General features: G+C 38.9%; 1 protein-coding gene across 1 annotated transcript in view; it reads left to right on the plus strand.

The window, feature by feature from the left end:
• The window catches only part of LOC121863605 (transient receptor potential cation channel trpm-like), a gene marked incomplete at its 3' end in the record, with an annotated part of 120,429 nt that overhangs the window by 31,772 nt on the left and 63,538 nt on the right, over positions 1 to 25,119 (plus strand). The window contains 2 exon segments of the mRNA XM_042362333.1: positions 4,870 to 5,083; positions 21,270 to 21,441. Coding sequence (XP_042218267.1) covers positions 4,870 to 5,083; positions 21,270 to 21,441 — 386 coding nt within the window.

Below are 25,119 nucleotides of genomic sequence, written 5' to 3' on the forward strand. Positions count from 1 at the left end.
TCATATAGCAAATAACAACAAATGGGAAAAACAGTTACTTCCCAACAACAAGAAAATTACAATATTATACCTTAAAAAATAAATAAGTTCACAAACAAAAAACTTACTTAACTGCTCTAATTATTACATAATTACTATAATTTAGGACCTAACTACTGTAGTTTAGGACCTGACTACTGTACAGTAATTGTTAAACTTATTAAATACAGTGGTCCCTCGGTTAACGAGCGCCTCGGTTAACGAGTTACCTTCCATAAGATTCTTAACTTCGGTTAATGAGCAATCCCTCGATTAACGAGTTTCTTACGAGCCGACCTCAACAAGTTTTGGCTTGCACTTGGCGGTCAACCAGCTGTAGTATTAGTCTTCCAATACAGTAATCGGTTCTAGGGCTTAAATTCCTTACTATTTTAGGAAAGTATCAAGAAGTTTATACTATTCAATAATTTTAAAAGTTTAATATTAAATTTTTTAGTAATTTTAACAATCATTGAACATAATTGAAGGTAATGAAACTAGTTTTATGTGCGCCATCCAGCCTGGCAACACACCAAACAGGAGTTAGTCTCTCTCTATCTTTTCAGTGGAGGTAACATCTTGCTTGAGACTCTCTTCAACTAAACGCTTTTTTTCTGTGTTTCTAAGCAAATTATTGGTCATTTTGAAATTTATTTTACATATTGACAATATATAGCGCAGTGCAGTGTTATTTTAAAGAAAATATTCTTTATTTACAGCAAGTTTAGACTTAAAATATCACGTGTTGAGATTGTTTGAATCCAGCATGGGGCCTAAGAGATCAAGAAAAGCGATTTCAATCCAAACCAAGCAGGAAATTATAAAAAAAACATGAAGAAGGCATTAGGACAAATGCGCTATGCAAAGAATATGGCATGTCGACATCAACTGTGTCGACAATTCTTGCACAGAAAGACAAATTTAAAGAAGTGAAAGTGAGAGACAAATCTACCAGTGTTTAAAAGTAGATCCCTAATTGCAGAAACAGAGAGGTTACTTCTCATCTGGATTAGGGAAAAACAGATGAAAGGTGATTCAGTTTCTACTGAATTTATTTGTGAAAGAGCCAGGGAGATTAACAAACATTTAAAGACAGATCAACCTAGTTCTTCAGGCACAGAAGTTGAAGGTTTTAGGGCCAGCAAAGGCTGGTTCGAAAAATTTAAGAAAAGAAGTGAAATTTTTAGTGTTGTTAGGCATGGTGAGGCAGCTAGTGCTGATAAGGAAGGGGCACCAAAGTTTTTAGTGGAGTTTAAAAAACTGATGGAAGAAGAAAATTATCTTCCACAGCAAGTGTTCAATGTGGACGAAACTGGGCTGTTTTGGAAAAAGATACCCAAAAGAACATTCATCACCCGAGATGAAGCCTCCTTACCTGGGCATAAACCCATGAAAGACCGTCTCACTCCATTGCTTGGTGCCAATGCTTCAGGAGATTTCCGACTGAAGCCTATGCTTGTCTACCACTCTGATAACCCCAGGGTGTTCAAACAACAAAAAGTGGTCAGAGGAAAGCTTGGAGTTTATTGGAAGTCCAACCGTAAGGCATGGGTGACAAGACAGCTCTTTAATGAATGGGCTGTTGAGGTGTTTTGCCCTTCTGTGAAGAGCTACCTAACCACCAATAAACTCCCTTTAAAGGCTCTTCTCCTCATCGATAATGCCCCTGGGCATGACCCTGAACTTGCCAGAACTTTGGAGTCTCAATTTGACTTTGTGAAAGTGTTGTTTTTGCCTCCCAATACTACATCAATCATACAGCCAATGGACCAGAATGTGATCAGCAACTTCAAGAAGTTGTACATGAAGAAAATGTTTAGGTGTCATCAGGCAACTTCCAATGATCCTGAACTAACACTGAAACAGTTCTGGAAGACACAATTCAACATCCTGGAGGCTGTAAAATTGATTGTGTAATCATGGCAAGAAGTCTCCACTAGATCCCTCAATTCTTCATGGAAAGCACTGTGGCCACCAGTAGTCCATGATTTTGAGGGATTTCAGGATGACACAGAGTTGGACCAGGAGATTGTGTCCATTGGTCAGTCATTGGGCCTTGAAGTGGAGGAGGATGATGTCGAAGAGCTTGTGATGTCTCATGAGGAGGAACTTCCTCCTGAAGACTTGTAGCAACTGGATGAGATGTTAGAGGCTGACAATGGTGAGGAGGAAAAGGAAAGTGATGACCATATGTTAACTTCAGAGTTGAAAGATGTTATTTACTACTGGGAGAAGTTCAGGAAACTGGCTTCAAGGCACCCAGATGTGGAAAAATCTGAAATAACTTTGTGTCATGTTGAGGACAAAATGGTCTCCTTCTTTAAACATAAGTTAATGGTGAGGAGGAGAGATGCCCCACAGACCACAATTGAAACTTTCTTCAGTAAAAGGCAGAGGGAACAAGATGCTAGCCCTCAGCCTTCCACTTCAAGAAGGAGAGAGGATGTTCATGGTGGAGAATCTGTTAGTCCAGAGGTTCCCGACATTTTCGTGGAAGGTGACTCACCTTCCAAGAAGCAGTAAAATGCTTCTCCTCCACCTCCACTTCCTTCTCTTCTCCCTTCTCCTCCTGCACCTCCTACTTCAAATTCACATCATCATCATCATCATCATCCAGGAGCCTTCTACATACACACCTCAAAGTAAGTGAACTTTTCTACCTTTTTTGTTGAATTTAGTCAATTTTCGGTGAGCTGGAACAAATTACCCAAAAACCCATTGAAACAATGGTTTCGGTTAACGAGTTTTTCGGTTAACGAGCAACCTCCTGGAATGGATTGTGCTCGTTAACCGAGGGACCACTGTACTCGATATAGCTGATACATAACTTATCAGAGGGCAGTCCGGGCTCACCTCGGAGTGATTTGAATTTTTGATCAGACCATCTTTAGGATAAGTGAGGATCACTTTCAGTTAGTAAAAAAGAGATCTGTATAAGATTTAGATTTTAGTTTAAACCAAATTTCGGGCAGTGAACATTCGGATAATGAGGAATACCTGTACAGGTTACAGTACTATATGATTCAAGCAGATACACATTAACTAGATTCACAAATTGAATCTTGAGGAAAGTCACCATAATTCACTGATATCCCTTTCACTATGCATGGGAGGGTCGTCCTCATCTCCTGAATAAAAATGAATAGAGTCAGTTTCCATCCTTGTTGGACATCACATGAGTGGAAGATATATACAGTACTACTGAAGTTGTAACAAAAAGACTCGGTAGGGAGGGAGGGAGGGGAGAGTGCAACGTCATATCAGGGTGGCAGTGAAAAGTCTCTTCAATCATTCAACTGTTATGCCATTTCTGTTGTTTTTTTGGTGTACGTATTTGGCTATTTACTGTGCATTCTTAGTGTGAGGTGTAAGGTTTATTTGCTTCAGAATTAAAAAAAAACAAAAACAAATTATAGTGTGTAAAGAGTGACTTTTAACAATAATCTCCCTCCCGACCAAATTATTTTTTCCACAACTGTACGTCTTGACTCAGCCATTGTTCAATCAGTACTGATGAACATGTGTCTGAAATGCATACATTGCCTCTGTGAAGCTTCTGGCAACTGCAGATCTACAAGAAATACATTACAACAGTTGTGGGATACATCCAGAACTGTGATGATCTGGCCAGTCGTGGATGATCTGTCCAGTATGAGATAATCTAGCTAGTAGGGGACGATTGGCCAGTAGGGGATAATCTGGCCAGTAGGGGATGAAGTCTTTTAAACCCTGGGCAGATGGTATTTAAATGCTAGAAAGTGGCTGTTATGTGCCCCAGTGCCCTTGGGTGCAGTGACATGAAAGTTCACTGTTTCATTCTCTTTACAGGAGTCACAAACTTGAAATGTTAACAATTGGAAGTTGAGTCGATCAAAATTATAGTTTAAATTTATATCTTGGGATGGTTCAGATTATCACCCTAAGAATGGCTATAGTGTGGAGGACCATAATTTTGACTTGTGTGGCACATCCAGTGTAACTAATTGTATACCATTTTGCACCATCTTAACTAAAAATATTTATTCTGTACAGTACCTTTTTGTAAACATTAAAGAGGGCAGAGTGAGTGATCATGGTAACTTCTCATTATAGACATAAGCAGCTGATATTGATAACCTTCTTGCCCCCCCCATAACATACTTGTACAGTATTTTTCTTGTAAAATAGAGAACTGACAGTTGGAATAAATGTGTAGGTGGATATGAAGTAGGAATGACAGATGCATATGAACAGCTGTTGGTATAGAAGTTAATTGAAAACATTAAAGCAAATGAGTTTGTCTTTATAATGAGACCTGTTTATTTTTTTAGTTGGTTATTTTATTCATATCATTTCCACCACCTACTGTATCAACTTAAGAGCCATTAGGGCAGTAAGTCTGTTCTTTGTTATGACGTTCATTACAATGTACCGGTAATTTATGTTTGATTTAACAGTTTTCTGCTAGTATCTCTTGCTTTCTCATGTGAAGAAATGTACACCTAAAGTAGACATAAATTACTAATAGATGAAGACAATACAGAAGTACACAGTCCTTGTTAATATTGTATTTTATTTTATGTGCAGTATATACTGTACTGTACATCCATTGATTTCTCAAATGTATTCTCAAGATTTTTTGGTACATTCATCATATTATTTAGAGGAATATGCAGATTGCAATGTGTGAGATTGTGAGATGGAGTATTATCGTACAATATGTTTTCCCATGTGTGGAGGCAGGAGTTTGTCTGTGGCAGCTCCGGGTTACCAGTGACTGTCTGACGCTGCAAGAGTAAAGTCTCCAAAGAACCTGGTCTATCATTCAAACCTGTCACACAATGTTTTTATTTACCTTGGTTTTCATTTCAGTATGTTAGATTGGCTCACGACACAAGACCAGAGCACATCCTGCAGCTTCTGACGGGAGAGTGGGGTCTGGACCTTCCAAAGCTACTCATTACTGTACAAGGTGGCAAAACAAATTTTGATCTCCAGCCTAAACTCAAAAAAGTGATCAGGAAAGGCTTATTGAAGGCTGCCAAAACAACGGGTGCTTGGGTCTTCACTGCCGGAACGAATACAGGTGTGCTAGTTTACCTCATCTTCGACGTATTGCACTCGTCATTTAATTCTTGTTAATGTAACCTTGCCTCACCCAACCGTTGAGATTAGCGCCGCCCAGAGCTATAGTCATAATCAGTGTTTGGATAATATGCAATGTGATCTGTGACTTTCTAGGAGTTATGCAGTATAACAGTACTGTACTGTATATGCTTTCTCAGAGGTAAAAATGAGTTGGGCTGTTGTTAAAAAATATAAATACAATTATTGGAATCAGACATATTGCCCTATAACTAGAAATGGGGTTTGTGGATTAGTGTGTAGATTTTTGTTAACCACTAAAAATGACATTTTACACACAATTCAAATGTTTTATCTTATACAGTACTCAGGATTTACTTTAAGCTCGATGAACATACCGTGTACAGGGGGCTCTCGATATACGAGCATTCTTTATAGGAGAATTTGACGATATCCCTTTTGGAATTTGCACCTTATATTCGCTACAGTACGAGCATTATTGTTCGATGATATGAGAAGCGAGTACGGTGACCACTGGGATTAGTTGTACTAAAGACATTTTCCTGTGAAAAGTCCATAAATTTGATCAACATATTACTGTACAGTACTCACTATGTACTACACTAGGACTAAAAAAAATTATCTTTTGTGCAAACTATGTGATGTTTATACTCAAATTAATCACGATCTTACAAGGATTTCAGCATTGCAATTTATATTCTGCTAAGTCTAGTCAGCAACATTTTATAAGATACAAACTTTAAGCATAAAACGAACTTCACCTTGGCTGGGAGGATGGGGGAGGGGGAGGTGTTGATAGCCAGGCGGCGAAGGTTACCTAGTGCGTATTTGTCAGTCTTATAGAGGAAGTTAAAGTTTATTGCTTATAAAAATCACTGAATTGACTTAGCAGAATATGACTTACATTGCTGTAATTCTTGTAAGATAATGATTAATTTGAGTACAAACATTCCATAGTTTGCACTAGACATAAAATTTTTAGTAATTAACTTAACACATTTGAGTACAGTACAGGTTTGGTCTTAGGACAATTATTTCCTTTACTTTTTTCACAATATTTATTTAAGATGATGTGTGCAAGTTAATGAGTAAAAATAAATGAAGAACGTTACGTACAGTCGACCCTCGTTAATTCGGACCCCTTTAATACGGATTTTGGATAAATCGGACAAAATCTGAACTGTCCATATCAAATTTCTGGTTCTGGGATTGTCCCAGTTGCAATTGGGGTTGCAATTTCAAATTCTGTGTCATTACTAAGGAATAAAGAAGTCACTGGTGTACTGCACTCTTAAGATTAAGAGAAAACGGACGACTCAGGCATCCTGAAGTGAGAGAAAACGGACTTCTTTGACGGGGCACTCAAATAAAGAGAGACATAGCTACATGTTTTGTGGACTACCCACTTTACAGTATCCTTTTCATCACTTTGTAATAAACCTCGTCATGCCTATGTGTTTCTGATAATTACCATAACATTATATATTTATATACAGGTATTTAGTGGTTGTACAAACACAAGGCCTCACACATGCCATTCAGACTGACAGACTTGACAAGTTTTACCAACCATAAAGTCAGTTGAAGCTTTGAACATCACTCACAATGGATCTTGAATATTCCAACTGTAATCAGACATACCAAAGTTGCCTACAACAATTGCAACCCCAGTTGCAATTTCAAATTCTGTGTCATTACTAAGAAATAAAGAAGTCACTGGTGTACTGCACTCTAAGATTAAGAGAAAACGGATGACTCAGGCATCCTGAAGTGAGAGAAAACGGACTCCTATGACGGGGCACTCAAATAAACATACACATACAGTCGGCCCTTAACATACGTGGGGGTTAGGTAACAGAGATACCCATGAATGTTAAAAATCCGTGTACTTTTGCTGCCCCCCCCCCAAAAAAAAACCCCTGGCCCCCCATGTCCTTATTTACCGTATATACCTGTGTGTAGTTTGAGTTTTTAAGACCAAATTATTTTGCAAAAAATTGGGGGTCGACCTCTAAAAGGGTAATAGTTTCGTTAGGTTGAAAAATATTTACCAGTAACTACCAGTAAACAATGGAAACGACGCACCAACGCACCACCAGCTGTGAGTGTCGGTACAGTCGCCAGGGCAGTCTCTTGCGTCATCATAGCTAGCCCTAAGTAGCCAAATCCATGGTATGGTATACACAGGACGATGTAAAACAAAGTATTCATTTGTTAAAGTTTATTTATAGATACTGTACATAAATTTTTGTTCATTACATTTGAAACATCAATCTTTGTTAATTAAATTTGATACAAAAGAAAACTACGATACCGTATTTTCATTAAAATATTACATCACAAGCATATTTTACCTTAACTGTGACTGAATGAATATATTCTCAGAAATAAATGTGGAAATGTAATATTTTGGCTGAAATGACGTACATATTACTGTACAGTGGAAAGTGGGATAAAATTATGAAAACATTGACTTTCGCTTTCTTTCATTGTTCAAAAGAGTCTACCGTAATCGCTTTTCGAATGGTTTTCAGTTAAAAAACTGTTGTACTGTACTCATACTGTATTACAATAATTTTCTATCCTATCATTAGCCTTATAATCCCACAACTGAAAGCGAGTCATTGCTTTCGTCACTTTCCACTGTAATACGTACATCATTTCAGCAAAAATACTACATTTCCATGTTCTCAGAAATAAATGGTAGTTTTGTTGAAACGTAATGTACAGTAATTAATATTAAAATGCAAAAATAGCTATAAAAACAATTAATACACCCTTAATGTACTGGCTGGCATCTCCACTCGTCCCTGCTCCCGCGTCCAAGGTCACCACTCCTCCCAACTCGCTCCCTCCTACGCCTCCTCCACCTCCACCGTCACTACTGCCGACAACAAACACAAATGTTTTGTGAATAACTGCACCTCCACTTCCTATGTACAGTACTGAACTGTACTGTGCTGTACATTTTTACAAACAATAAACATGGCAAGAAAAGCTAATAAGAAAAAAGAGATAAAAACTTCACTTTACTGTACAGTTCCTATCCTCGGCGAGAGGACGGGGGTCATCGTCACTCAATTCCATAACGGGTGGTGAAGTGGGGGCAACGGTGGATTCAGCTGCTTCCTCACTGCCGCCAGTGATTGGTGTTAAATCTCTCCTTCGGTGATCAAAGAACATGGTGATGGGGAGTTGTCGTCTCTTTCTTTCATTTCTTCCATGATGTTTTTGTATGGAGCGAAAACGTCATCCATCCTTCGCATGAATTTCAGGGCATGCACCGTGGAGGGGTCCATACTATAGGCCAGGTTTTTCAGTGCCTCAATATTCCTGGTCATCTCCCCCAACTTCTCCAACGTTATTTCTTGGTGCTCTTCCTCTTCCTCATCCTCTTTCCCTTTGGCTTCCTCATCCTTGCCTGAGTCTACTAACTCCTGTAGATCCTCCTCGGTCAGCTCAGTGTTGTGCTCTTCAATTAGCTCCTTAATCTCGTCCTCTGCCATGTCCCGGAAGCCTTCAGCAGCCACTTTCCTTGACAGTGCCAGGGTCTTTCTGAATATTTTCATTAAAATCCATCAAAATCATTTTCCTTGTCATCGTCTTAAGCACCAAACAGCTCCTCCCAGTCTTCTCCTTGAACAGGGCTAGAGGGTACGTGTTTTTCGAATCGTTTTCAATTAAAAAAATGTTACAGCACATGTATATTTTACCTAAACTGTGCCTGAATGAATATATTCTCAGAAATAAATAGTAGTTTTGCTGAAACGTGATGTATTTCAATGTAAAATAGGATAAAATACATGACGAAAACAAGAGACTTTACCTAACCTTCCAATGTTCAAGATATGTTACTCGTTTTTTTAGTAGTTTTCGGTTAAAATACTCTTATATTAGTGATATTCTATTCATATTGTGCTTGATATAATACATTCACGGAAATGTAATATTTTTGCAACTACAATGCTGATGTCAACACAAGCGTGGTTACAGCGAGACTGACTGAGTGAGGGAGAGCTATGCGTGTGTGTGTGTGTGTGTGAGGTTGCGGGAGCGGGCGGTGTCCCGTGTTCGGTGTCGCGCGCGAGTTGAATGGCGCGCGATATGAATGTACTTCAATTACTTCAATGTACAGAATATTCCTCCGGCGGGGCAATCCGCATATTTGCAAATCTGTGAATGCTAAACCCGCGTATGTGAAGGGCCGACTGTAGCTGTATAATGCAATATTATGCAATATTAACCCCTAAATCGGTTAATTCGGACAATCGGCTAAAACGGACACCCTTTCCCCCCTTATTAGTCTGTTTTAATGTGGGTCGACTGTATATCGAGCCTAAAATATGAGTTGAAAAACAACCATAACACCTCACAGCTTGGCCCAGTAACCTGCCTGCTGACTGCTGTGACAAGTCTAACTTGGCTACAGTGCACCTCAGTTTACCGAGCCGAGTAGGCGGAACAAGCAGTGACTTGGTCAGTGACATCTCTCATGATGTAGATGAGCAGAGACGTGTTTGAGAATTACTCAACCAGGCCGCTCACCCCTCCCCTACCGTCCTCCCCCCTGCCACCACCTCCCTTCTCCAGTGTTTGAATCTGCTATCCAAGTCCATCCGCTCATACTGAATCACATTTATTTACTGTCGTCGCTCTGCTTGGTGCTTGGGAACACATCCCTATTTAAACCCATGTATTATTCCCTCCGTTTTATGAGTTTTTGCTATACGAGCAGACTCCAAGGAACGTAACTACTCGTATCATCGAGATTTTACTGTACAGGTATAGAACACTGCTATCACCAGCCCTAGTCACATGATCCTAGAATTCTACCTTTTTTGGGTGATAAGATATTGATTCCTCTTCTGATTCTTCTTATTTGAGATATCCACACCATTAGCTATATGTTTCTCACTTGAAGGGGATGATAATTTGAAAGACTTGGAAAATGGTTTTCCTTCCCTCAAAAGTCGAAAGGCTAGGGGGGGCTTTGTCATTACCCACATACTTACTCATGTTTGAATATGTAATGAAACAATGGTCTCTAGAAAGTGTTTGATCACATACATATACTGTACATATTCCACAGCATTTTGGGGGAAATGCTACAAATGTTTCCTGGGAGATTGTCCTCCAGCATGATCCTGACACAGATTTCAAACTTAGAGGTTTATGATTACAAATTAAGTCTGATCAATGCTGTTCACTGCACCTTCTTTAATTTGGATCGTTATTATTTGGATTTTGACTTAATTCGTATATTTTTCAGAAATGGATTAATTTGAATTGGGAATTACCGTAATGTAAATTAACCATATGGTTCCCAAGTCCATTATTATTATAGAAATATATTATGAAATAGATTAAGATGAATGAATTATAGGAATAAGATATGAATTTTATGAAGATACAAAACTACGTTTGGTGGCGGAGGGAAGGAGGGCAACGCCCCACATCCTGCTCGGCAGACCACAATCCCTTTATACTGACAGTATGCAATTTCACCATAATTTCCATATTATTTAGGTTCATTTGGTGCCACTTTAATAGAAATTATTGGAAAATAATTAATTTTTCCCCCAAAATCACATTTGATTCCAGATGAGCTATTGCACGGTAGTACTGTACAGTACTGTATATTCCTGGGGCCGCATACTCAAAAACATTTACCGGACTGTATCTCTTTGTTTACCCCGTAACTGGACTCACAGTCTCCATCGGTATACTCAAAACAAATATTTGGCATCGAACTCCGTAAGTGACCCCATAATCTAGCGCATAACTTACAGCACCTCCTTAGGTACTGTAACACTCTCAACCTGGATATGGTAGTCGCTATTTCCCGATTGCATAAAAAATAATAATAATATATGTTATAATAATGCTTATTAGACTTGTTTTATCATAGAATAATGAAGAAAATGTTTTGCACATCAATACAGTATACGTACTAAAATGTAATATTTCAGTTTGTCTTTTTCATACAATTTTTTTTATGATAAGAAGAGGCTTGAGTGTTTCTATTTGTTGCAGTTTTGGAAGAGACGCATCTTTTGTTTTCTTACAACTTTTTAAGTAATTTTCACCAAAACAGAATGTTTGTATTGTCCACACTTAGGGTACAAATATTTTTTATGACTGAGTAAACTTGCAGATAGAACTTATTATTGTTGTATAGCCGGACATATCCCTCCGTAATGAAAGCCAAATATGAGGTCAAGTGAACATTCATGCCAAGACTTTGCCTTGTTTTTCTAATATTCAATCTTATGTATATGGCTTATGATAACATGAAAGGCTCTAAATGTCCATAGGCTAGCAAAAATTAAATGATATTGAGCATAAAATATGGATTGCAATGAACTTGATTAAGCTTGGGGCCTATATAACTGCTTTTTCAGTCTTAGCCAAATAAATGTTTAAACTTGGGGGCCTAGTTAATTTAGTTAAAACATGAAGAATATTTAAAGAGGAAATTATACCAATAAGTTAGAGGTTAGGTTAGGTTAGGTTAGGTTTGATTTGATTTGATTTGATTTGATTTGATTTGATTTGATTTGATTTGATTTGATTTGATTTGATTTGATTTGATTTGATTTGATTTGATTTGATTTGATTTGATTTGATTTGATTTGATTTGATTTGATTTGATTATGTTATGTTATTTATTATTTTATTATGTTATGTTATGTTATGTTATGTTATGTTATGTTATGTTATGTTATGTTATGTTATGTTATGTTATGTTATGTTATGTTATGTTATGTTATGTTATGTTATGTTAGGTTAGGTTAGGTTTAGTTAGAGTGTTTGTTTGTTAGGTTTGTTGTGAGGTGTTAGGTTAGGTTAGGTTAGGTTAGGTTAGAGAATGTGTACATGGCAAATTTAGTGAGTGTCAGGATGTCAGTGAGACACTTTGTCTAACAGCTACCTTAGGTCTAGTTCCAGTCTTTCCATCAACTGTAGCCTAGGGTAGAGTATTAATTTTAGAAACTTTAAGGCTAATGCGATTTACTTTACTTTTATCCTCTTCACCACTGATCGGCTCGTTAGCCGCCCGGGCGATCGGTCACGTCTCTGTCATGCACTGTTGGCAAGTACTGGGCATGCACCGGCTCCTGAATGTACCTGAACCTGCTCCAGTGTTGGTCAAGTCTTGTCTTGAAAGAGCTCACACTCGGTGCCGTCACAACACTTTCTGGTAGATTGTTCCAAGAGTTTACAACCCTCACTCCGAAAAAGTTTGCCCTCACGGTTTTCTGGACTTGCGGCTTCTTCAATCTTGAGCTGTGACCCCTTGTGGGGCGAGCGTCCACCAGCTCCAAGTAAGGACACTCGACTGAGTAGTGCTCCCTGAGATGCTTCTACACCTCAATTAGGTCACTCCTTGCCCGTCTGTAGTATAAGCTAGGCAAGTTCAGGCGCTCCAATCTCTCAGGGTAGCTGAGGTGCCGAAGTGCAGTCACCAGTCTGGTGGCCCTCCTTTGAACATTTTCAACCTACTGACAGTCCCTAGCATATCTCGGGGACCAGACGGGGTGACAGTACTGCAGATGGGGAAGCACTTCACTCTTGAAGATCATTACGAGGGACGGACCGTCTAGATATCTGAACGACTTTCTTATAAGACCCAATAATTTATTTGCCTGATTTACCTTCTTCTCGCACTGGCCCGAGAACTTCAGCTCATTGTCAACATACACACCTAGGTCCTTCTCACATTTAGTCTCAACTAGTTCAGTTTCTTCATCCCGTTGGGACATATGATACGCCTCCTTACCGTTGGTACGCCCCAGGTGCATCCTCTTACATTTCGTGACATTGAATCTCAGCAACCATTTCTTCGACCATTTCTGGAGCTCACAGAGGTCCTTCTGCAGCTCTTCACAGTCCGCTTGGTTCTTAATTTCCCGAAATAACTTGGCGTCATCGGCAAACATTTGTATGGAGGAGTGTACAACATCAGGCATGTCATTTATGAAACAAACAAACAACAGCGGGCCCAATACACTTCCCTGTGGTACCCCACTTGTGACAGGTACGGATGACGATTTCATGCCATTAATCACCACACACTGCTTGCGGTCATGTAGAAAGTCTTCTATCCACGCTAGGACATTTCCCCGAATTCCGTACCCTTCCAGTTTGATTTTCAGCCTTTCATGGGGTACGCTGGCGAAAGCCTTGGCAAAATCTAGGTAAATATTGTCGATATTACCACCCCGTTCCAGAATATGGGTCCAAATATCCAATACCTTGAGCAATTGTGTTAAGCAGGAGCGCCCAGGCATAAAACCGTGTCGGCAATCCTTTACAATGTTGTTTCGAATTAGATGTTCCATCGCGGCATCTCTGATAATACTCTCAAGTACTTTACATATTATGCTGGTCAGGCTCACCAGTCTATAGTTGTTCATGGAGTGACGATTGCCCTTCTTGAAGATAGGACTCACATAAGCCACTTCCCATTCACTGGGGACCTTTTGTTCATCCAGGCATTTACAAAACAGGATCTTCAGGGGCTCGGCAAGCTCGTTGCACAATTCTCTTAGCACTCTAGGATGCACCATGTCAGGGCTGGGACTCTTATGGACCTTTAGCCTGGACAGTGTTTTTCATTAATGCTTTTCTTGATGAACTTCAAGCAAATTCAGACCAAATTACCCAAACATTGAAAGGAAAACACCAGGGTCTAGGCTAAATCAGTAGTATAAGAGAAATGATTTATCATTTAGGTTAGGCATGGCTATGCTATCAATAACATATTTATTTGAAGTAGCCCAGAATAAGGCCATCCTAGTCTAGCTTATGTGTCTTGTTACAGGCCAGCATTAAGCCAGGGGTTAGCAACCCAAATTCTATTAGGGGTAAAACACCAAATACAGTGATATCTCTGTTAGCCGGAACAATTGGTGAAGAGCACTTCCGTGAATGAGAGTTTTCCGGGTAACGAGTCGATTCTCTGAAATCCAGAAATAATCCCTCATCCCCAGAATGTTTCTGGTAATGGAAAAATGTTCTTGGTAGTTCCAGAAATTGCCCATTACACCATCTCTCGAACCCAGAAAAATATCCCCCATCTCCGGAACTTTCCGCGTTCTGTAAAAGTTTTCTTGGTTATCTGGGAAAATTTTCTCATAATTTCCAGAAAATGTGTTCCTCTGAAAATCATTCCCTAAGCCATAAGTTTCCGGCAAATTCCTGCTTTGGGAACGATTGCTCGAGAAAATATCAATTCCGGCTATCGGAAAGTTCCGGGTTTTAAAGATTCTCGCTAACGGAGATATTACGACCTCATAAAATGAACACGGGTCAAAAGACTCTACAGCTGCTGAGAATGCTGCTGTTCCTACCAGAAAGCAGTTTCAAATGCGAGTATTTGACAGACAAGAGGCAAGAGGATGTCTTTTAAATACTTTTAACACTCTTATTTACTTTCGTACTGAACCATTTTATTCAGTTTAAAATGTGTACAGTTATTTTAGCACGCTGTGCATTTTTCAGTGTTTTACCCCTAAGAGCCAGACAAGACCTATGGCCGTGAATTGTTTTTTTTTCACAAGCATAACTCTTCTATTCTAGGCCTAATAAAACTTGGAATAAGTTTATATCAACATGAAAACACTACTTTAGCAAACAAACTTGTAAAGCATTTTTGCTAACCTCCCCCGTATGACTCCATACCTCCCCCGTATAACTCCATACCTCCCCCATATAACTCCATACCTCCCCCGTATAACTCCATACCTCCCCCATATAACTCCATACCTCCCCCGTATAACTCCATACCTCCCCCGTATAACTCCATACCACCCCCGTATAATTCCATACCCCCTTTTTAACTCCATATTCCTCCATACCTCCTCTTTAACTCCATACCTCCGATAACTCATACCGATAACTCCATACCAGATAACTCCATATGATAACTCATACATAACTCCATACGATAACTCCATACAGATAACTCCATACCTCCCCCGTATAACTCCATACCTCCCCGTATAACTCCATACCTCCCCCGTATAACTCCATACCTCCCCGTATAACTCCATACCTCCCCCGTATAACTCCATACCTCCCAGATTGTATAACTCCATTTTTATTGCATAATTTCTTTCCAGCAGATTGATGCTGCAACACTTGGACCTCATTTTTTTTTACCCTACAATGGAGGTGATTTTGGTCTATCTATATGATCGAGCTTTAGGACGTGAACGAACATATCGGGACCCTATAGATCCCATAAATATAAGCGATGAAAATCCACTTAAATACTATAGGTTTCCTCGACTTGAAATATTAAGACTGTGTGAAGAATTAGACCCATTTTTAAAGTGGAGAACGACAAGATCTCGTGCCGTTCCCACACACATGCAAGTGTTAGTAGCCTTAAGATTTTACGCAAGTGGATTCTTCCAAAATGTACTTGGTGAGACAGTTGGTCTTACCCAAGCTAATGTCAGTAGAATTATTAGAGATGTGACCCAAATTCTCTCTGTTAGGGCAAGAAATGAAATAAAGTTGCCAACAGGTGCTGTAGAAATAGCAAGAACTGTGCCTGGTTTTGCCAGAATTAGAAACTTTGCAAGAGTCATTGGTGCAATTGATGGAATGCACATACCCATAAAAGCACCAAGTGAAAATGAAGGAACATGTGTAAACAGGAAGCGATACCACTCTCTCAATGTGCAAGTAGTATGTAATGCCAACGGGTTGATCACAAGCTACAGCACCAAGTACAGTATCCAGGTAGTACACATGACGCCTTCATCTTGGCCAACTGCTTACTTCGCCGTCGCTGAGGCTGGTGATTTTTGAGATAATATATCTACTATATTCTTGAGCAAAATTGATTACGATACAGTTTACTTTTAATATTACTAAATACTCAAGGCACTCAAGTTTTGAAGAAAAAAACATCATTATGTAAAACATATTTGAGAACTTTAAACAATAAAGAAATATTGAAACTATTTGCTTCTCAAACTACACAATTTGACATGGGTCACCACATCCTTCTGAAAGACTAACACAACTACTGGTACAGTAATTGTTTCAAGTTTTAAGATTTAAAAATGGAACACAGTATAATTTTCATATGTCTAAAATTACTCTAGGAACTCTCAGGAATAGAAGGTAGCTGCATCAATACAGTACCTGTATATTAAAAGAAATGCTGTACAACTATAAGTAATAAAGAAAACAAAATAGCAAACTCTTGGCTTCTTAAGCTATACAATTTAGCATGAGGCCACACATCCTTCTGAAAGAATCAATGCAACAACTTGCTCTATGGAGAAGTTCATATGTGTGGTAAATAGCAATGATTACAGTAGGCTGTTGGTGAAATTGCAACATTATTTCAGTTGCAACCTACGTACTTGATTCATAACCCTTAAATATTCACTAATAAATAAAGCAAGTTGAACTGGAAAATAACTATGTATTACAAAATAAAGGAATATTTAAAAAATTTAATGAAGTACATGACTGTGGTTTCAAAGCTATACATTTGTTTACGGTAAGAACTTGTACCCAAAACCTGGGTAAACAATATCCGTAGGAGCACTACAACACATGTTATTAGTTTACAAGTGTGTGTCTTTCACTTACCTTTGTGATTTTAACTCACTTATGGAGAGGTTAATATTCCTGTTAAATTCTCATGACTAGTAGAGGGTGCAAGTGAAAGTTACAAAATTATTTAAAATGCCCTGTCTTGTTTCATAACAATCACTCAAAGGAAAAATTATAATAAGTGTGTGATGACTTTTCAACTACGCTATTATCACATTGACCAAAAGTAAAGGACTTCTTGGAGAAGTAAGCAACTCCACATACCCTAAACACAAACAGTATCATGGGGTAGGATTTTTTGACTGCACAGTTTTTGCAATGGTTTGTAGTGCAGATGCAATGTACTCGGTGTTAGCTACAAGTTTAACCATGTTGGATGAAATTTTGTCAGTGTTGGTGGCAATTTCCTGAACAGAATTAACAAGCTCTACCAAACTGTCCCCCATTTGTGACTGAACCTGAATCACCTCCAGCATAAGATTTGCATCTTTTAGGGCAGAAGGGGTTCGTGGCCTGCTGCCACTTCTGCTCCTAGTATGACTTGTAATTGGTATTTGAGATGAATCCGGTTCATCAGTGGGATCACCAGTTAAAGTTGACCTCGTCTGGTTATCATCAGCTGTGGCAGAAGGGGTTTGAGACCTACTTTGCTGTTCCGTGACAGCAGCAAGAGGTCTTGCTTGAGATACATCTTTCTACAACATATGTTCTGGATGATGAAGATTCCTGAATGTTTTGATGTGATGAAGTTTCAGGTTCTAAAAGCACAATGGGTACTGTTATACCATGTTCCTGTATATCCTCAGTCAGCACAATGGTTAGAGAATCCTCTTTCTCTTGAACGGCCTAAACATAGATTCCTCACTTAAATGAAGAGTCGTAAACCTAGCTCCTGAGGGTCCGGGGGTTTGTTTTCTTTCTTCTGGAAAGAAATATAGAATAGCCTGATATAAGTCTATGTTTAGGGTATGCTTGAAATATTATAATTAAAAATATATTTCAATTTATAGAAAAAATGGTCTGAAAAATAGTGTTGAGCATCCAAAAGTATGTGTAAAAAATATTGTTTTAATTGTAAATATCAACTAAGTGAAACTTGGTTACAATATTATAAATGGATTTAATTATAATATAGAGCATTTAGCTCCAGCCGGTAAATTTCTTATATATTTTCACTTCTCAATTTTTTCAATTAAAATATGATTTATAAAAACATTTAATATCATCTAACCTAGGGAAGCAATAAGCCAGCTAAAAATGAAACCATCTAACTAATGTTGTTTAATTTAAAAAAAAATATACACAAATTCATTATATTTAAAAAATAAGATTTAACCTATAAAACTGAAAATAGGGCACCAAAAGTATTGTTTAAAATAAAAACAAGGACAGAAAAGAACAAAATATATCAGAGCGTTGGAAAAGTATGTCGAGTGAATTACCATCAATAGGTTCTTCATTTTCCCAAATCCCTGGAATCTCATGTATAGAGGCTGGATCTAAGAGTTGAAGAACTGCTTCTTCAATTGCAGTGTATGTATTTTCAATTTTGGGGCTGCCTCCTTCAAGAGAAAAAACAATTACAAACTTTCTTACTGTGAGCTGTGGTTACATACACTGTACGCTACTATGTTATATTTGGTAGGAATCATACAGTCATAAAGGAATCTATTGAAATAGTTCAATACATTCTAACCTAACCTATCATTGTAGTTGTATCCTACCTACCGGGGGCCTTTGCCCCCCAAATTCTCCTCTATCTCTGTCAAAAGTAAATTAGATTTACTGTAACAAACATTGTGGTGTAAAATAGAGAAAAACAATAATCGCAGCCAGATTTTTTCAACTTGTATTGGTTGTAAACTCGAAAGGTAGAACATCATTGCCTATAAGCCTAACAAATTAAGATTTGCATATTAATCTATGCAAAATATGAAATTAAACCACTTGATGAATCAAAATTAACGCAATAAAAAAAAAGAAGAAATTATGAGTAATTCTATGTCAAGCTACATATTATGACCTTCATTACCGTCGGAAATAATGAAATTACTAATATGTAGTATGATAGCACTAACCAAACCTACCTAACCTTACCTAACTTCCTTACCAACGGGTGGGCTCCGCCACCCTGGACCACCCAGAAGGATGTTAAATATCTCCGTTCTAGGTCATTTGTGACACAATGAAGAGTGTTTTAAAATTGTCTCGACTATATGATAGGTATATTAAGAAAATCCAAAAGTTGTGGGGCAATTAGTAGCAGTAATACTGACTAGTCTTTGGGTTCATTTATCGGCTGTACAGTTTTTACTAATTACTCACACAGCAAACTTTTAAGAACGATGTTTCTTTTAATGAATGTGCTCATATAAGGAAAATATGTGTATTAATTCACGATGAATAGCCTCCATACACTACCTCCTTGACTTTACAACCACCTCAAATCTTAGCAAGCCTCAGAAAAAACAGAGTTAAGTTGGTTTCAGAGTGGAAATCAATCCCTAGGCTAACAATATTAGGACTTACTTGTTCCACTGGTATATTTTTTTATCTTGTGCTGCTTTACTCTTCACGCTTACACGTACACTGTACATCGGAAAACTTCTGCCTGACCTCAACATTGTGGGGGATTCGTGTCACAATATTTCCCAGGCATGATTCTTCAATTTGACTGTACTTCTTGAGTCCAACTTCCCTAAGATTATTTTCTTTCTTTTTGCCACTTCACACACCATGGCGTATACTTCACACACCATGGCGTATGTGATACTTCCACACACCATAGGCGTGTGTTACCACACCATAGGGTGTCTTCACACCATTGTACTTCACACAATTACACACCATGGTGTCGATAGTGGCTGTCACACACCAACGTTCTTCACACACCATGGTATCCTTCACACACACACCATGTGGCTACATGACATCGTTCTTCACACACCATGGCGTTTCTCACACACCATGCCACACCGTGGTGTATACTTCACACACCATGGCGTGTCATTCACACTATAATGTACACCCATAGTGTCCTTCACACACCATATGTATTATTGGTATGCTTCACCATACTTCACACACTATAGCTTCACCACCATGGTGTCACACCGGGTATGTTCGCACACACATGGCATGTTTCACACACCATACTTCACCGGTCCACACACCATGGTGTTTCACACGCAACCAGATATTTACCACACCATAGTATGCTTCACACACCGTGATATTTCACCTGCATGTATACTTCACCATGGCGTGTATGTTACACACTGTGGAGTATTTCACACTGTATGATATACTATCACCTGACGTATTTCACACACCATGGTTGTCTTCACTTGGTATTTCACACACCATACTGCACTTCACACACACTTCACACATGTATGTGATATGTTTCACACACCATGGTATCACACACACACCATACATGTCTTCACCATATGGGCGTTTTCACACCCACCTTCACAGTGACACACCATGGCGTGTCTTCACCACATGTGTCCTTCACACCTTATGGCGATATCTTCACATGTGTCTTCACCATAGTATCTTCTTATGGCATACACACACCATGGCATGTCTTTCACACACACCATAATGATGTCTTCACACACCATGGCGTATCACTTCACACTTGGGCACCGTGATATTTCACACACATGGCGTATACTTCACACACCGTACACACATATTCACACAGCGATACTTCACACATATGTACTTCACATTACACACCATACTTTCAATTTGATGTGATCTTCTTATGCAGGCGATTTCTTATGCTTCACACACTGTATTTCACACACATATCCTTGTCACAAGTAGGTCCTTCATCTATTAATATCACGTGCGTCGATCTCAGCTGATTTCTCCTTCTCTTGTGATTGGTTGATGATTTTGTTAACTGAGCGCCGATTGGCCAACTAGCTCCTGCACTGCCATCTACCTTCGGACAAGAGAACTGAATTTACAAAGTAAACACTAGAGTTACGGACTGCTTATGGGACTGTAATTAAATTTTGAGTATGGGAAATTTACGCGACTGTAAGGAGTCTGTAATATATGGTACTGTATCTCGCTACTATACGTAACTTATGAGGTGTTTTGAGTATGCGGCCCCAGGTCTCTTGTTTACAGAGTGATAACAGCTGATCATTTCTGCTTTCCCGAACAATGTTGCCAACACTCAACATGTGTTAAACACCGGATTTTTTGGTAATTCGAGTGACCTAGAGTCCCTTTCTCGTCAAATTAACGAGGATATTGTGTATTATGATCAGATTAATGTCATGGGTTAGTTCAGACCATCAGTGTAAGAACTGTTTACATTTGTGTACAAGCTTTATCTTAATAAGGATGAATGAAGGAAGATTAATAAGAAGATAGATATTTCATAGATAAATGTAGATAATAAGTGAATAGAGACATGTCTTTTTAACTTACCAGCAGTTTTACACGTTTCATAAATGGAATTCTACATCCAAAGCAATAGCTTTAGACAGTAAGGACGCAATGTAATTGATATCTTTTCCAGGTTGTACTGAATGGCTTCTCTTATGTCATATTCTTGACAGGTGTTACCAGACAAGTTGGAGAATCACTTGTGTCCGAGAGCCCACTCAGAGTCCGTAGTGGTCGTGTCGTCAGTGTTGGAATCGCTCCATGGGGCATTGTTGAGAGGCGACAGGATTTGATTGGGTGCAGTAAAGATGTCCCTTATCACCCTATTAATTCTCCAAAATCAAAGTATGTATTAGAATAATTTTTTTTTTAATGTAATACATCACAGGTATTATTACGTAAGGCAGCATCGCTCTACTGCAGATACAGTATATTAATAGACATCTTCTACAGTTGAGTCTGGATTTATGCGTATGGTTATTTACGCGGTGCCTTGCCAGAATGAAATGCTTTAATTATGTGGTAATTTTGGTCATTTACGCGGAGAGGAGCTGGATGTCCAGCCGCGCCTCGCCATTTTGAATTCAAACCTCCCGCCATGTTTGACCAAAGCGAGGGTAAGTGGCGCGAGTAAGGTTGCGCAGTATGTCGCTGTTGCGTTATCGGTGATGTCATATGGACATTAACTGGTGACTGTATTTCTCTTAAATATTAATTGTATGTGCATACCATCATAAAATTAAGATGTTATTTTTACTGCAAGTAGGTATTGTGTCGGAAAAAGTGGAGTTTGGGGGTCGGCCCAGTCTCTATATCAATTAATCCCATATGTTCTGTTATTTCATTTACGCGTTTCTCGTTTTACGCGGTACTCCGCGGGTTCAATTGACCGCGTAAATGAAGACCCAACTGTATATCATTTTATACGTGTATAAACACACACGCACACACACACAAATCCATTAACAAAAATACGGTATAATTGAATATCCGCACCCAACATACCTACCCCTAATCTATTATCATATTCGAATAAGATGTCTAATTATAAGAAAATTTTCTTCTATTGCAGTACCCTAGCAAATGTATAATAACTTGGGTAGCGTATCCAAAATTTTCTCTATTTTCTTCCATTAATCTTCCACCATTATTGCCTACCTCACCTCCCACACTGGGTGTCTCTTTCATGAATCATCACGCGCATGCCTTCCCGTACACGTCACACGGCCAATCAAAAGCGTTTTTTTTTTTTTTTTGCAACCAATTAAAATGATTTGTGGTTTAATTTGTGGTATTTTGGGCCCAATCAAATTCGATTTTTATTTTAGGTCTCATATTTCAAAAATTCAAATTAATTTCCGACCATGGAAGTCTGCGATGGGTGTCACTTAAATTATATGGAGCTGATTGTCCTAAGTGCAAGAACGAATGTAAATGTCGTCAAGACCAACATATGTGGCATTGTGGTAACTCCAACAACAAACGTGAACCAGGCCAATAAGGTAAGAAATAAGTGATTCCATCACATGGTGAGAGTCAGTTAGGTTAGGTCAGGTCAGGTCAGGTCAAGTTTATGTTTTTCTAGTGTATTTTTGTGTATTTTGTATTCGCTTAGCCATTTTTTGGGGAAGCCCTAACGGCCAATTTCCGACGGAATGAATGTCATAACCGATCTAAACGCACATAAATACACTAGAAAAAAATATATTTGACATTCTAACAGAGTTGGGTGCACTTATACAAATTTACCAAAAATACAAACATACAGACGCATATGTATGTATGTCCGTGGGAATAAAGGCTTCCCAGATCTTAGTAAAGTACAGTACACATACCCCTTAAACAATGTTGGGGTTAGGTTAATGAAAGCCCCGCAACGACCCAAAGCCACAATCTTCATCCTCAGGAAGAGAAAATTGACCAAACACGAAGAAGTAACCACTCCATAACACATTAACTTCCCACATATCCACTTTATTTGTCTTATTGTATAGTTTTATATATTTTTCATATATCTAAGTAACATTAGAATATTGTAATGATTTTTCACAACTTTTATAGTTTCATTACAAGTAACAATATATGAAGCAGCTGGGCTGGCGAGTCGGCCACTTAGTTTATAGCCAAGGCCTTGGCTAGAACCGCCTCCATACATGTTCACTTCTCACATATACACACTTATGCTCCTCTTTTTCTTTTTTTTATTATATATTCTTTATTTTTAAGCCACATTAGAGAATTTCAATTATTTTTTTTACTACTATTATATTCTCATTAAAGGCAACAATAAATGCAGTGGCTAGGCTGGCGAGTCGGAGACCTAGTCATAGCCATCCACCTACACACACACATTGGCATCTCACACACCCATGCTCTTCATTTTTTGTATTTTATAGTTTTATATTATATTTAATTTATTTCTTAGCCACTTTGTTTTTATAGAGTAGAATAATTGTTAAAGAAGTCCATTTTTCTGAGACATGTGCCAGGAGTCAGCTGTGGCCTGCGAGAGATGGTAATGCATGTTGTCATTGTTACATATAATGAAACCACTACCGCCACCGCCTCTACTACCACCGCCACCACCACTCCCACCACCAACAACACTCACCATCACCACCAACAACAATCTCCATCACCATTCACCATCACCGCCAGCAACACTCACCATCACCAACAACACTAACCGTCACCACCACCAACACTAACCATCACGACCAACAACACTCACCATCATCACCAACAACAATCTCCATCACCATCAACAACACTCACCATCACCACCAACAACACTCACCATCACCAATCTCCATCACCACCAACAACACTCACCATCACTACCAGCAACACTAACCATCACCCTGCCTCCACCATCACCAAACAACACTCACCATCACCACCAACAAAACTCACCATCACCACCAACAACACTCACCATCACCACCAACAACACTCACCATCACCACCAACAACACTCACCATCACCAATCTCCATCACCACCAACAACAATCTCCATCACCACCACCAACACACTCCATCACCACCAACATTCACTAGACCATCTGTACAAAGTTGAGACAACAGTACTTCCTGCCACCCTGGCTGACAGTTCCCTTCGATATCACAATACCGACATATCAGCCTAAAAAATTAATTATACAAAGTATTTATCTACAACACACTGCCAAAGTGAGAGCTCTTGAACACATACACACTCTACAGACTGATGATAATATCACACAGACCATCTACACTGATCGATCATTTAACTCCGCCTGTGGGAGGGCTGGAAGTGCTATCGTTGTGACTCAACCTAACTGTAATACATAAGAAGAATGGAGGAAACTGCAGCGTGCCCATACTGGGCAGTCCCATTTACACCCAACCCCTATTGCTCATATATCCATCCAACCTATGTTTGAAGCTATCCAGTGTATTCGAGTTAATGATTATATTTGGTAACTTGTTCCACTCGTCCACTACTCTGTTTCCAAACCAATGTTTACCTATTTTGCGCCTAAATCTAAATTTATATACTGTAATTTAAAACCATTGTTACGAGTTCACTCCTGGTTGGATAGTTTGAGTACCTTGGTAATGTCCTCTTTGTTCAGCCCTGACTTCTATTTATGCACCTCTATCATATCGCCTCTTACTCTCCATCTCTGGAGGGAGTGCAAATTAAGATGCTTTAACTTGTCTCTGTACTCAAGGTTCCTAATGCCCGGGATTAGTCTTGTCATTCTCCTCTGAATTCTGTCATTCTCCTCTGAATTGAGAAAGGAGTTAGAATTAACAACTGGGCATCCTTTCTACAAATTTAATTAGTTGCCATACTCACAGATATCAAATTTATTGAAACTGCTGTCATTGACAGTCTCATCATCACTGACTCTCTATCCTTACATACCTGCCCTTGACACCCTCAACTCAAGTTGTCACGCTCTTGTCTCTGAAGCCAGACACAAATATGCGTGCCTTGTTGACCGGGATGTCAAGATCAAACTGTTGTGGATCCCCTT

Source organism: Homarus americanus, unplaced genomic scaffold (genome assembly GCF_018991925.1).
Source record: "Homarus americanus isolate GMGI-L3 unplaced genomic scaffold, GMGI_Hamer_2.0 scaffold41366, whole genome shotgun sequence".
Taxonomy (NCBI): Eukaryota; Metazoa; Arthropoda; class Malacostraca; order Decapoda; family Nephropidae; genus Homarus; species Homarus americanus.